This window comes from Pteropus alecto, unplaced genomic scaffold (assembly GCF_000325575.1).
Source record: "Pteropus alecto unplaced genomic scaffold, ASM32557v1 scaffold78, whole genome shotgun sequence".
Classification (NCBI taxonomy): domain Eukaryota; kingdom Metazoa; phylum Chordata; class Mammalia; order Chiroptera; family Pteropodidae; genus Pteropus; species Pteropus alecto.
The window spans coordinates 6059044-6074459 of NW_006443124.1; the positions used below are offsets into that span (position 1 = coordinate 6059044).

The window sequence follows — 15416 nt, forward strand, 5'->3', positions numbered from 1 at the left end:
GGGCGGGGGGGGGGGGGAGAGGCGGGTGTGCGTCAGTGGCAACTTTGAGTTGATATAAATGAAGCAATAGGAGTTGAAAGTATAGTGAGTAGGAATGCCTTAGAACCAAGCCTTGGGAAACTACTCAAAGCCGAATGGCAAAGGAGACTGAATATGGAGGTGAGGGCCGGGCACGGGGGTATTAAGGGGATGAGGGAGTAGGGGGAAGCAAAAAAAAAAAAAAAATGATGTGGGAAAAGGGAGGCACAGAAATTGTGCTGCCTTGATAGCCAGAATATTTAAAGGAAAAAATAATTAACTGGGTTAAATGCTATTAAGGTCAAGACTAGGACTAAAACCATCTACAAAAGATTTAGCAACATGGACATTATTAATATTGAATTGCACCTTTCCTTGTATGCTATATAATTTTCTATAGGTTCTGAGAAGGAATTTAGTAGAATTCAAGGCCTAGGCCTCCCTTGAATAAGTGATGTTTAAACCTACTTTGGAATGAAATTTTGAGGATCCTAATTCTTCTGTGAATCTTAGTTCTTCCTTCTGTTCAAAACCACGTCTGCCTTCTACTGTGAGCCTTTGATTCCAACTGATCTTGGCTAAGACTTCCCATTATGTTGTCCCCAGTTCTTAGATGACACAAGTGGCTCAGCTCCTCTGGAGACAGAAACATGAATGCATCTTAGTTCAGATATGCACTTACCCATGCTTTTGTATAAAGCTGTAATGCCACCTGGTGATCATAAGGATAAGAAAAGTCAAACTTTTTCAATTGAGTAATTAATTATTGAGGATTTGCTTAATGGCTTATCAACAAAAATACACACTGGAAATCAAAGTTAATACAAGATTTCAGTCATCAAATGCCTATTTCTTGATGGATAATGTAGAAGGGTGGGGGTGAGAGGTGGGGGACATAATGAGCAGTAAGGTAAATCACCAGCCTAAAGGTGGGCCTGGCTGTGAACAGAGATGGGGTTACTCGGGAGTCAGTATGGTGTACACCAGGTATGTTAAAGAATGGGGCTATGAAACAATGTCTGCTGAGACTTGAACGGTCTAAGTTAGTGGTCCCCCACCATTTTAGCACCAGGGACCAGTGCTCCTATGAGAATATAATGCCTGATGATCTGAAGTGGAGCTGAGGCGGCAATGCTAGCTCTGGGAAGCAGATGCAAATACAGATGAAGCTTCCTTTGCTCCCTCACCTCCTGCTGTGTGGCCCGGTTCCTAACAGGCCATGGACTGGTACCAGTCCATGGCCCAGGGGTTGGGCACCCCTGCTTTAGACTATTAAAAACCAGAAAGTTGTAAAACAGTGGCTCTTTTACCAGTGGCATGGGGGTGGAGGTGGGGAAGGAGGCTTAAAAGGTTTTCCCCAACTTCTATTTCCGTACGTAAAGGCAACCACTACCAACTATTTCTTGTGTATTCTAGGATTTTCTAAAAATAAATATTTTATATGTGTGAGCACATACATGTGCTTGTGGTGAATTAAAGATAACCACAAATTCTACTCTTCTCATAGAAGAGTGGAACCAATTTCCCCTCTATCTGCATTTGGAAGGGCCTCGTAACACACTTTGACCAATAGAATGCAGAAATGGCTTTTAAGATCTGCTTTCATCCACTTAGAACCCAGTTGCCATGCTGTGAGAATCCCAACCAATATGAAAGGCCACATCAAAATAAACAAGGCCCATCAGTCTGCAACCCCAGTGGAGCTCCTAGGTAACAGCCAGGGCCAAATGCCAGCCAAAGCGAAGCCTCCAGATAGCTGTAGCCCTAGCCAAGCCCATGTGGGATGCAACCACCCAGCTAAGCCCAATCAACCCACAGAATGTTAATACTTGTTTGAACCAGTACTGAGTTTTAAGGAGATTTGTTATGCAGTAATACAAAACAAAGCCTTAAGATTATACATCGTTCTTGTTTTACTTCTTTGGGATATCTTCCAATAACACTGAGTAGTATTCTATTTACATGGATGGTACAAAATGAAACTGATGTTCTTCCAATTTACAATTTAGGTATTTTCCTATTTTCTGCTGATATAAAAAACTTCAGTACATATTACTTCATACATGTAAAAGCATATATGTAATTTAAAATAAACCCCGTTTTCTAGAGCTACACTGTCCACTATCTAATAGCCATAAGCTACACTCACTTTCTGAACCTTACTATATACATCTAGCTAGTGGACAGCTGGGAGAACATTTCTGCCATTGCAGAAATTTTTATTATAAAGTGCTGTTCTAGAGGCAAGATCAGGCAAAATTTCTGTAGAGGGACAAATGATATTTTAGGCTGTGGGCCATATGGTCTCTGTCAGAAATATTCTGCAATTATAGTGCAAAAGCAGTAACAACCAATAAATGAGCATGACTGTATTCTTAACATTAAAATTGGAATATCATAATTTTCACGTCACAAAATATTCTTTTGGTTGCATTGGAATTGCTTAGTCAGAGTATACATCCTAAAATTTAAAAATTAGATTGTCCTCCTTAAAGATTATACCAATTTTCTCTGAACAAATGAGTGCCAGTTCCCTTGTTCCTTTGATAACTGTTATCCAAATCTGATTGCTAGAAAATGGAATCTCAACAATGGATTTTATTTGCTTTAACTGGGATTAAGCATCATGTTTCAACTGTTTGTATCTTTTGCCCACGTATCTATTGGGTTGTTGTTTTTACTTTTTGACTTATAAAAATTGTATTAAAGAAAAAATTAACCATTGGCAAACATCTTTTACCAGTTGGGGTTTTTGTTGTTGTTCACAGTGTTTTTCTATACAGAATTTAATCTAGTCACATCATCCATTCTTTTCAAGTATTCTTTTGTTTTTAACTTAGAAGGCAGAGCCACTACACAAAGAAAAACTACTTTTGTTTTTTCTTCTTGTATTTTTAAATTTTAATATAGTTCAGGATCCATATCTGGACTTCTTTAACTGTTCCATTCATTGAGTAATGTGCTAGTACAATCCTGTTTTATTCATTTTGTAATATTTTAACACTGGTAGAGTTAGTTTTTCCCTTATGACTCTAATTTTTGCACAATATTATGGTTACTTATTTTCCCAAATGAATGTTAGAATCAACTTGTCTAGTTCCAAAAACAGTCCTGTTATTTTTATTCAGATTTTAAAGAACTTATTTTTCTTTAGAATTATTTTTATGCTCAATTTCTTAGTCGTGGTATAATTTACCATTTAAGGTCTCATTTGTGTCCTGTCAATATTTTAAGTTTTCTTCATATATAACTTATACGTCTCCTTAAATATTCCTAGCTTTATTTTCCTTCCAATTTATCTTCAGACTTCCTCGCTACTTCAATGAACCATCTTCAGTTGACATAGTATTTAAGTACACTTACCATCTACAAGTGATTTTTACCTCTTTCCTCACTTGTACATTTTTCTTCTCTTGCCTAATTGCCTTTAACGGTACCTTTGAACAAAGCTTTTTAATAGAAACACTTCTAGGGCTAATGTTTCCCTTTTAAACATCACATAGGTTTTGGGATTAAGATACATTTTACTAAGAATCTGGACTGTCAGCAATTTTAGCAAATGCCATTTTAGCATGTAGGGAGATTATGTAATTTTTGAGATAAATTGCAAATATTCTCAATGTATTCTTAAATAAACTAAGAATGTCTTGTATAATTGTTTATAATGTGTATCTACTAGTCTTTATCCCTTAATTTAGCAGGTATATATCACTATATATGTGACACCAAAAAGGGAACTCAACTTCACATGCACGTTCTAAAAAAGTAACCCTTAAGGAATTTTTAAATGTCTTAAAATTCTTATTCTGACTCTCACTGAACCCATAGTTTAGTAGGGCACACATTAAAGAGTTTTAATAGGATGTGATAAACCCTATCATAGGGCAAGACTAGGGATAGGGATGTGTGACCCATTCAGGCCATCCAGAGGGACACTGTAAAAAACCTGAGACTCATGGGTGGTATGAGAGAAGGGATGAAGTATATGGGGCCTCTATTTAAAGGCTAACAGGTATGTATAAATATGTTCTGTATATTATGAGCAAAAGGAATCTTCCTCAAGCTACAGCAAGAGTGGTTAAGATACTGATGGCTTGAAACAAGGTATTTGGCATTTTTAAGACATCAGAAGAAGAGAGGCATTTCAGTAGTCCCTGAAAAATGTCTGAATGAGGTTGGTGATTGAAGACAAGTGGATATTTATGAGAATTAGTTGGAAAGACTTGGGGGCACTATGCATGGAAGCTCCAGACTAACCACTAGCTTTGGAGCCAGATTCAATGAATAACATAGTAGTTCCTGGACCCATTGTTGGGCAAACAATATGTATCCTGGACTGTTGAGAGGATTAAGAGATATGTAGAATGAAGTTAGCAGTTCTGGAACATGGTCAACATACAGTAAATGCTGTCAATATTCTACGATGCCACACATTCTGCAGCATATTTAAAAAAATCTTTTTAAAAAACTACAGATTTATTCATTTTTTTAGGTCCCCAGACTAAACGTGTTAAAATTATCCATTTAAATCTCATTCTAAACTTTATCCTGGCACCTACTTGTCAGTGCAGTGACTGCTGATTAAGATTCTGCAAGTTATAATTTAGAGATGTTTCACAAATGTCCTTATAGATTACCAAAAAGTAACAAAAGCCCATACATATAGCTAACAGGGGTCTCAAATTTTAACAAATCCTCTGCAAATCTCATTTCCATTACTTTTTCAAGTTAAATTTAGTTTTGAATTGTTGTGCACTGTTATATATTCAGGGTCCATTAGCCAGTGATTTGGAAATCTGACACCTTTATTTCCATGATGTTTCTAATTTTTTAAAAAAGAACAAAACCAGCACTCTCATTACTCTTACTGGGATATTGAAAAGCAGGATATGCCTATGGCCTTAACTCTATTTTGGGTAGATTATAAAACAGATATTAATATTTACCAGCTGAGTCTCTTTAGTTGTCAGAATTGAGGCTGCCTGGCTAAATGAGAGTGAGGTAAACCTTTAGAAGTTGGTCAATACCTTATCAAAGTACTCATATGGCATCTGTCTAGCTCTGTGGTAAAACATGGTGTAAAGACATATAATGGGTGCTCAGTCAGTCAGAGAAGGTGGTTTTTCCAACAGAAGTGCAGTCTGAGCTAAGATCTCAATGTAGATACAGTGAAGGAAGATGGAACCAGAAAGGGAAGGAAATAGCATGTGCAGAGACAGTAGCAAAAGGCTTATTAAAGACTGAAGGAAACCAGTTTGCCCAGAAGAGAATCTAAGGGTGGTAAAGATAAGGTGGGAGAAGGGACAGACTATGCAAGGCCTGACAGGCCATGCTAAGGTGAGCAGAGACTGTTTTATCATTTATCCCCAATGTCTACAATAGAGTTCAGTTGATAAAAGCCCTAATAAAGGTTTAAGTTAAATGACCAGTCTTCTGACAAGATGAGCAATTAGCATAAACTATTGTCTCTTCCTCTCTCCCACCCACGGAGAAATTATACAAATAAGGCAGTGGTTAGAGATTGAGAAATTATGAAGAATCCCCTGGAGGAACAGATCATGACTGGGTCTTACTATAACAGGGGCAAGAAATGGAAACCCAGTATAGAAAAGGGCAGGGTGCCATAGGAGTCGGAGTACTATATAGGCTGGGACAAAATTTTTCTCATTCTGTCCTTTTCCCCTCCTGCTCATTGCCTCATATCCAATCCATCACTAGCTGGGGTGGCCAGCACATTACAACCTTATTTAGCCCCTGGAGTTCTCTAGAGAATTACAACTGAGGGGAAGGAGAGGAGGCTCTACCACTCTGAATCCCAGATTCTAACTCAGAGGCTCTGTACCTCCACTCTCCTTCAACTCATTAGGACACTAGGGCCTGGGCTTGGCTCCTCCCTTTTACCAGCAGCTGACACAAAATTCCCATCTTCTACTGTGAGCTCATCAGGTAAAAATAACCAGTCATCTGGCAACTACGGCATCTGCTATAAAAGACAAGTCTCAAAGACCATAGGATAAAATGTGTTGAATATTAAAAATAGAATGTTTATAGATGATAATGAACTATGGATCCTGGTTAGCACACATATATATTTCATTGTTCTGCTGACAGGGCCTAGAAGCAATACCACCTCAGTATCAAGAACACATCTAGCATCCAGATCTTGGTTCTTTAATACCACTAAATAATAAAAGAACCAGGGCTCCTTGAGAAAATGGTTGACTCTGAGATTGGAGAGGAAAACTAGATGAGCCCAGAGCATCTTATAGTGCTATAAAATGAGAAATATTTAAAAACAATGATGGAGATGTATTGAAGACACAGGAGCCAACTGAGAGCTCCCAATGGCCAAAGCTGGAACACTCTGAACAAAATTAAGTATTATTAGATTATTTTCCTAAGTATAAAATAAATATTCTTGAGTCCACAGTGGTATAAATTGAATAGAGAAAAGATCAATTTATTTCTGAAAAATTCCAAGCAACTTATGTAGACATTCCACTTTTAAGGAGAGCACAACTCCTCTCTTAAGTGTGGGCTGTACATAGTGACTTCATTGCAAAGAGTACAATATTGAGTGGAAGAGAGTAACTTTACAATGGAGAAACCTGGCAAATAAGACCTTAGCCAGGTGATCAAAGCTAACATCAACAGTAATAAATCATATTGTTAGTATATACTCTTGATATGTGATGAGAACGGCACTTTACCTCTGTAGTCTTCCTTTCAAAATCCTTTAAGCCCAGCCTAATCATGAGAAAAACTCAATCCTATTGAGGAACTTTCTATAAAATACCCGACTCAAAACTCTAGGTCATCAAAAAAAAAAAGAACATCTAAGAAGCTGTCACAGCCAGAATGAGCCCAATGAGACATGACTAAATGTAATATCCTCAATGGGATACTGGAACAAAGGACATTAGATAAAAACTATGGAAATCTGAATAAAGTATGGACTTTAGTTAATAATATTAACTAAATATTAGCCCATTAATTGTGACAAACGTACTATACTGTTAACATTAGGGGAAACTAGGTGTGGGGAACATGGGAATTCTTTGTATTACCTTCACGTCTTTTCTGTAAATCTCTAACTATTCTAAAATACAATAAACTTCGAGGTCTATTTTATCACCCCCTACCCAGGTAGTAGTATAGTTACCCTTAACATTCTCATACCCCAAAAGGCCTTTACTGGAGAACAGGGAGGGCCAAAGTAACAAGGGCTCCTTTTTAACCAGGCCTTAAGACACTAAAATGACAAATATGTGACCCAGCAAGTTGGCTCATTAAGTGTTCCAAAATAGTAATAAAGAAAAAGATGTTTTTAAGCAGACATTATAAGTATTACAGTTGATTTGTTAATTCAGTGAAATTGTTTCCCAAGAGAGTATTGACAGGCCCATTAACTGGAGCTGTTCATTAAGTCCCAATTAAGCAACAAGATTAACAGGAATCCTTGTCACTTTTTAAAGTTCTTAATTAGTTGCTCTTACCATGTTGTTTTCTTTTGGGTGAATTCCTAGGCACTAAGCCTCCTTTTAGTGTCCCTTCGGGCCCTGCAGAATTTATTCCTGAGGTTTTGTTTTCCTGATTAAAATTTGAGATGTGATCCAAAATTTCAATGCAAAAATCCATTTTGCATTGAAAGAAAGACAATTTCTTTCAACCCTGAAAGGGAAATGAATTATTGACAGACAACAGGACAGCACTCAATGCTTGGGGCCCTCTACTGTACCCAATTTAGTTTTCCCTCTTAATATGATACAGAATTGTGGCCTGAAACTTGAGTAGACCAACGAAGAGGAGCACTTATGTTTACTAACTTCTACCTATGGTAGGAGGTGGTAGCCTGGATTTTTTTTTTTTGGGGGGGGGGACAATTAATCATGCTATATTTAGCTCTAATTAGGCATAAAGACTTTTCCAATCACATCACCTAGAGATCACTTCACCCACTGCTCTGTTTGGCTGCCAGTCTCTTGTCTCTCTCTTCAGCAATGGTGAGGCGGATACCCTTGCCACGAGGAAGAGAAATCCATGGCTTGTTGCCTTTGCCAACAACGAAAATGTTGGAGAGCCGGGTGGCAAAGCTATTGCCATTGGCATCTTTCACATGAACCACATCAAAAGAGCCAGGGTGTCTCTCTCTGTTGGTGATCACACCAATTCTTCCCAAGTTAGCACCTCCGGTCACCATACACAGGTTACCAGTGTCAAACTTGATGAAATCAGTAATTTTGCCAGTCTCCAAATCAATCTGAATGGTGTCGTTCACTTTGATGAGGGGATCAGGGTAGCGGATGGTGCGAGCATCATGAGTCACCAGATGAGGGACTCCTTTTGTGCCCACAAAGATCTTTCTCACTTTGCACAACTTGTACTTGGCCTCCTCAGATGTAATACGATGAACAGCAAATCGACCTTTGGTGTCATAGATCAGACGGAAATTCTCTTCAGTCTTGTCAATGCTGATGACATCCATAAAGCCAGCAGGGTAGGTTACATCAGTCCGGACCTTGCCATCAATCTTGATAAATCTCTGCATGCAGATCTTCTTTACTTCATCTCCTGTTAAGGCATATTTCAATCTGTTCCTTAGGAAAATGATGAGTGGGAGACATTCTCTCAGTTTGTGGGGACCAGTAGATGGACGAGGAGCAAACACACCCGTCAGTTTATCCAGCATCCAATGCTTTGGAGCTGCTACACGCTTCAGATGCTTCTTGGGACCACGAGCCATGGCTGCACTGGGCACAGAAAGAGTGGCAGCTTGGATATTTACAGACCAGTAACCCTGCTAGTCCAATTTCAGTTTCCATTGAAGTATGGGAAAAGGATGATAAAGAGAAAAAATGAAAAAATTTTAAATAAATTATTCATTTATAAATGAATAAACTTTGAAATGTTTTACTTCACTTTCTTAGACTTACCAGGAAAATAAAAAAATCAAGCCAACAGGGAGTAGATGACTAATTAACTTCACTTATCAAGTAGGAGATCCCATTAAGTTATTTTACTGTGCATGATTAAGTCATTGAAACCTCTTAGGGTATTAAATACAGGCATGAATACCAAATGAATTATCCCTTTTCAAGTAGCAACACAGGGGCCTGTCTCTGCACCTGGGTAGCGTTATCATAGTCTGGAAGGCAATCTGTATGCTCAGAGGAACTTGAGATCCCATATTTTAAACTCTGGCTATTCATGATAAATATTTCCTCTTTCCTTAGAAGCCAATTCTATTTCACAACCTAGGACTGAGTCTGTGATCAGGCTCTGCTGGAAACTAAAGACTGCTGTTTTTTCTTAGGACCTCTTCCTTAGGTATACATTAAAAGAGAACCACTATGATAAAAGTAACCCACACAATTTTATACATAAATCCCAAACAGAAGTAATAAGGACTATTCTACTACTGGATAATTTACTAAAATCACCCATGTCCTCTAAGAGATGAAGAGTTTAAGGGTGTATGGTAAAGACTTGCTATAAGGCAAAGGTATTGATAACATGGAATTTTTCACATGTTGGTACTGGCCCTGAATCTGTCGCTAATGAGCTGTCAACTCTCAAGGCCTGAATTTCATTATTTAGAACAAGGGTTGGTAAAGGCCGGAGGCTTGCCATCTGTTTTCAAAAGGCCCTTGAGTTTAGAATGCTTGAGGGGGGGAAAAGTTTGTTGTGACACTGAAAATTTTACAAAATTCTAATTTCACTGTCCATAAATAAAGCTTTATTGGAACACAGTAATGCTCATTTGTTGCCATATTGTCTATGGCTGCTATTACACTGCAACTGCAGAGCTGAGTAGTTGCATCATAGACTATATGATGCACAAGCCTAAAATATTATCTAGCCCTTTACAGGAAGTTTGCCAATCTCTGTTCTAGAACAGCAGTGTACATAATACTTTCTGCATTGGTGGAAATGTTCTGAGCTGTCCAATATGGTAGTTACTAGATGCTGAGATGGAGAAACTGATTTTATTTCATTTTTGTGAATTTAAATAGCCATGTGTCGCACTGCAGAGCTCTAGGAAATGAGAGCTTACTTTTAACTTTGGACTTTTAATTTTTTAGAATTTTAAGTTTTCCAACTGTAAAGAAAACCTCATACCACTACTACACTTCTGACACCTTATGTGTGGGTTTTTTTTCCTACACCAAGCAAATCTGTCACCAGCTGGGTGTCCTACAATTTAACTCAATTCTGATACTATCTGTACCTACAGATAGCACAGGTTAAGGGTACATTCCTTAAGACTACCATCCCCATCTCCAAATCACAAGTCCAGGTTGTTACCTGGGCTTTTGATTAACAGGCTAAAAATCTGAGGTTCCACAACCTCCTCTTCAGGCTTGCCTAATTTGCTAGAAGAGCTCACAGAGGCTCAGGAAAAAAATGTACTGTTTAACAATTTATTATAAAAAGATCTGATAAAGGATACAGATGAACATCCAGGTGGAAGAGATGCATAGGACAAGGTATATGGGAAGTGGTACCAAGCTTCCATGCCCTCTCTGGGTATACATCTCTCCCAGCACTTCCACATGTTCAACTACCTGAAAGTTCTCTGCACCCCATGCTATTGGGATTTTTATAGAGGCTTCATTACACAGGCATGATCAACTATTAACTCTATTTCCAGCCCCTTACTCCTCTCTGGAATAGGGCATGGCCTACATTACATACCTAGGTGTTACACAGGGCTGTCTGTCAGATATGAGGTCCTAAGGGACACAGGTTTCTCAGGTGAAGTCACCTAGGGTTCAAAGAGGAAAAGAATGACAAGATCTCAATGGGATCCTTTTCTCACAGGAAAAAAAAAATTGTTTGCACCCAGACTAGGACCAACTCCACAGGAGGAGTTATTCCACTCTCAGAGGTGCAAAACGCTACCCAAAGGTACTTGGCCACAACACCAAAACAGTGCTTGAGGCCAGACCTCAATAAAGGCAGCGCTTGCTCTTCCAACAGTGTAACACCATCCGAGGCATCACATTAGCCTGGATAGCTGACAACTGCTGGATGATTCCTGAAACATCTTATTTGTTTCAGATGCCCACCCAGGTAGAAGACATGGATACAGGTATCCCCAGGAATTAAATATTGAATGCAAAACAGAGGTCTGGAAGCACTGATTGCAGATCAATTATAAAGGGATATGATAAAGGATACTGATGAACATCCAGGTGGAAGAGATGCACAGGACAAGGTATATGGGACGGGATACCAAGCTTCCATGCTCTCTCTGGGTGCATCACTCTCCTAATACTTTCATGTGTTCACCAACCAGAAAGTTCTCTAAACTCCGTGCTATTGGGATTTTTAGAGGCTTCACCACACTGGCATGATCAATTATTAACTGCATTTCCAGTCCCTTACCCCTCTTGGTAGAGTGGGGGATGGGGCTGAAAATTCCAAGTTTCTCATTATTGCTTGGTCTTTCTGGTCACCAGCCTCCGCTAGAACAAGATTCCAAATCCTTTAAACACATAGGAAACAAGAATCTTTTCCCCATGCCTTTAGTCATTTTATTCAACATTCAGAGAGTTCTTGCCATGTGCTGGGCACTGTGCTTGGGATCTAGCAGTGAACAAGGCAAAATACACTATCCTTTACCTCATGGAATTTGCAACCTCTCTATAAATTCCTCAGATGGAATGATACAGATAATCTCAACCTACATGCCTTCAAGACCATAACCATCAAAATCATACCCAACCCTTCAATGAGTGGCCAAATTTGTCGAGGGCAAATAAATACAGGTGGATTTTGCCTCCCATTTGTTTCCTGAAGGACACCAACTAACACTATTTGACTGGCACATGTTCAATTCAATGCTAGAATGAATAGAGACATTTACCTCAAAACTCCATACAGACTGTCCACCTGCCACTAATTTCCTCTTCAGGACGGACAAGGATGCACTACTTTCAAGTCACCCTAAAAAGAAAGATTTCACTGTTCAATACCCCAGACAATATAGCAGCTCCTAAGGCTGCTCTTCTGTAGAGATGGAAGCAGAATGCAGTCTGCCACTTATAATTTTTTTTTTTTAGGCGAGGCAACCCTTGGTTGACCTCACAGATTGCAAGGACCTTGTCATCTTACAGTCCCTTATTTTTTACACCTATAGCATCTGGTCTTCCTAGGTGGCCTCCCATCCAAGTATTAACCAGGCCTGACCCTGCTTAGCTTCTGAGATCAGACGGGATTGGGCTTGTTCAGGATGGCATGGCCGTAGACTGCCATTTATAATTTACCATATTTGTTATATCCTAAGGAATTATTTTATTTCCCATTATTTGCCTTTTTTTGCCTATGTTACCATTAAAGCTAACCATCCCCCAAGCCCTCTAGATTATCACTAGTCTTAAGACTCCATATGTAAAAGGTTATATTCACAATGAACATGAGGTATTCATACAAAGCACTCAAAATTTAGTTGAGAATCCTTTTAAGGGAAAGCAAATTGATAAAACAAAACCAGTTTTGATAAATAACTCCACCTCCCAACATCCTCACTAGTTCCTCCTACGGAAACTAAGATGTCACTTCACAGAAGCAGTCAGCCTTACTGGACAATCTCCAACATCACCCTGAGTGATAGTGTTTGCTTAAAACTGAGGAGCATCTCTTCTCAGAAAATTAGCATTCCAAAACAATATCACTACAAAGAGGACTCATGATTTACTGCTCCAAAAGGGCAACAACTCTACTCACTCCCGAAAATCAGTAAGAAACCAACACAAATATACTGTCAGCCTAAAACAGAACTTACTATGGTTCTAGCTAGGCCTAGGGTCTAGAGCCCCTCAATCAATTGCTATTTTTATATTTTAATGAACTAGAGAAGGATGCTCATAATTTTAAAGAAAATTCACATCAACATTTCACTATAAGGCATTCTCATAGGTAACTACAGCTATGACATTCCTCTATGAAGGGATCATCCTGACTAGCTTTGTATGGTGGAAGAGTAGGAACCATGAACTTTGATTTCAGTGTAATTAGCAAAATCCCATCAGCTTTCTCTCTGTATAAGGCCTCTTTTCAGCACTTTGTAGGCACTCAAAATAAAAAAGCCTCTTCTCTATTTAAACATCCCTCCACAGCTTGATTGATTACCTTTGTCCTATTTCCAAAGTGTGATTCAATTAACTTCATACTAGACAAACCTGTTGGACCAGAACTACTCAGAAAGGTTTGGAGTTTTCGATTTCTTCCTGCAAAGTTATGCTCTTGCAGATTTAACTTTAACAGACAAGCAACTATGCTGGCATCTGGGATAGTTAAACAACAGAGTTGGCATGAACCAGGCCCAGAATGCCAACCAGCTACTGGCTGCTGTTCTCCCAGCAGTTTAACACTTGCCCAGGTACAAGGCAACCTAGGCAGCTGCCTACAGCTGGGGCGAAAGGTTGGCAAATGGAATTGCACTTACCTGGCACTGTTATTTGTCCAAAGTCCACAACTGGCCCCTCTGTAATCAAAGCACTCTAGGTTAGAGTAGGCCACCAGTTAGTGAACACTTGTGTGTTGTTCAAGACCCGTCTTCAAAACCCTGTAACAGTGAGGCCTGAGTCACAGAAACGATAGCAGGTAATAGTATCAGGAAGCTTGGCTCTACCACTTAACAGCCAAGAGCAGACTAACTGAACCTCTCTGTACTTCAGTCTCATTTGTAAAATGGGAAAGTCATTAATAGTACTCTGTACACAAGGTGGTAGGTAGGATTAAACGGAATATAAATTATGCCCACAGGATAATATCTGGTATAGAGTGGGCACTCAATAAACACTTGCTATTATCAGCAGCTACATTCCTGGCAAGGAGATGGATAGGAATGAGAAGGAAATTACCCTGGGAGAGCAATGAGAAGTGAAATTGTAAAGACTAGTTAAAACTAGGTAGAGGGCCTCAATTATGTGACCTCTTTAAAAAGCAGAACTTTAGAAAAATAATTGGATGCAGTAATGGATGTGAAAGGAACGGAGAGACAGGTCGCCAGTCTTGCCAAAGACCTCAACATTGGTTGAAAGCAGTAACTAAAATGTTTGCAAGAATGTTAATAAACATTCCTACCCAACCACCCACCCACCCTTATAATTTGCCTTATTTATATAAGGTTAGGGCTTCTAAGACCATATACCTTTTCCTAGCCATCCTCTAATTTCACTCCTAACCGCCTCCAAACAATTTAGAGGAAAAGGAAACTAGAGGGGGCGCATTGTCCAAGTCTAAAAACAAATCTAAAAATAGCCTGCCCCTTTCAGGGGCTTGGGTTGAAGAAACTGACCGAGCTCCCCTGGACACGTGTTCCTCACAGCCCTTCCAAAGTCTCAGGCCTTCGCGTCTGGGGAGCGAGGCTCTCCGAGACCAGCTCTGGGTGACTCCCCAGGGACAAGAGAGCTGGGAGAAAACGGAAGGCGACTCTAAGGCTACGGTCTCCCAGCGTCTCTTCAAAATGCCCTCCAAACCCAGAGTCGCGAGGAAACCAACCCCAGTTTCGTCCCGTGCCTCAGAAGGAGCCTCCCTACAGCTGCCTCTAATCCCGGACTTGGTAAACCTCCGAGTCTTCTCCCTACTTGGCCCTTACTTACTCGCACGTGTCCGGAGCTCCGCCGGCGTGCTCCAAACCCGGCAGCGGCAGCAAGGAAAAGGGAAGCTGGGAACTTAGTGGAGCCCCGCCTAGGCTACTGGGCGGGGCCTCGGTGTTCAGAGCCCGGAAGCCCGGCCCACGAAAGGGCGGGTTGGAAAAATGGGTGTGCGGTGGCATAAGTGATCACACTCCTCACAGGAGGTGGGCTTCAGAAGAGAAAGAGTAGGAATCTAAACAAGGGCTACATTTTTTTTTTTTTTTCATTCCCACCCCCTTTGTTACTTCTGGATGGAACGGGCCCTGGGTTTGGAGTTGCTAAAGAGAAAACCTGGTATGTACTAGTGCAGCCATGCTTCCTGCCCGCCTACTCCTAGCGCCCCCTGGTACGCTGGTTCCTCTCACACGTGTGGCGCCTTTCTGTTCCTGTAGGCTCAGCCCACGCTTTTTCTGCCTCCCAGGCAGATCCTCTTTCTGGCTTTCACCAGCAGCTCTCACTCAGCCAATGGATCGCTCCCTCACCGAGGTCACTTTGGTTTTCAGCATTTCTCCAGGAGGTTTTTGGGTACATTACTCTGGTCACTTCTGTAGGCTTAACCCTAGGGGATCAACCACATCCACGGTGCCTGCAGTGGGATCCTTAGTTACAGCAGCTAAAGAACACTGCCAGGCTTGCACCGTGACACAATCAGCCAAAGAGGCCACAACCTTGGTCTGGACAGATTGCTTGCCAAGTTACCAACATTTCTTTTGAATACTAAAATTTCCTACCCCCTCGAAGTAAATATAATCC

The 15416-nt window shown here is 40.2% G+C and overlaps 1 protein-coding gene and 1 non-coding gene across 10 annotated transcripts; both read right to left on the bottom strand.

Annotated features, from left to right (window-relative positions):
* Positions 1–6453: 6453 nt before the first annotated feature.
* On the bottom strand, positions 6454–14778 carry LOC102890686 (40S ribosomal protein S4). Of its 9 annotated transcripts, none has more exons than XM_006923053.3 (5): positions 14628–14777; positions 13469–13588; positions 11888–11967; positions 10714–10783; positions 6454–8815 (listed from the first exon to the last, which is right to left on the bottom strand). In XM_006923053.3, exon 5 carries the CDS (start codon positions 8759–8761, stop codon positions 7970–7972), a length of 792 nt encoding a protein of 263 aa, XP_006923115.1. In that variant the 5' UTR covers positions 8762–8815; positions 10714–10783; positions 11888–11967; positions 13469–13588; positions 14628–14777; the 3' UTR covers positions 6454–7969. The 9 variants fall into 9 exon arrangements, with proteins under 9 accessions (XP_006923115.1, XP_015453643.1, XP_015453641.1 ...); XM_015598157.2 differs by having other exon boundaries at positions 6454–8818; positions 13469–13507; positions 14628–14738; XM_015598155.2 differs by having other exon boundaries at positions 13469–13507; positions 14628–14737.
* LOC112472067 lies at positions 10850–11050 on the bottom strand. The gene has a single exon (XR_003043509.1). It is a non-coding gene; the product is annotated as a small nucleolar RNA SNORA74 (small nucleolar RNA).
* Positions 14779–15416: the final 638 nt, after the last annotated feature.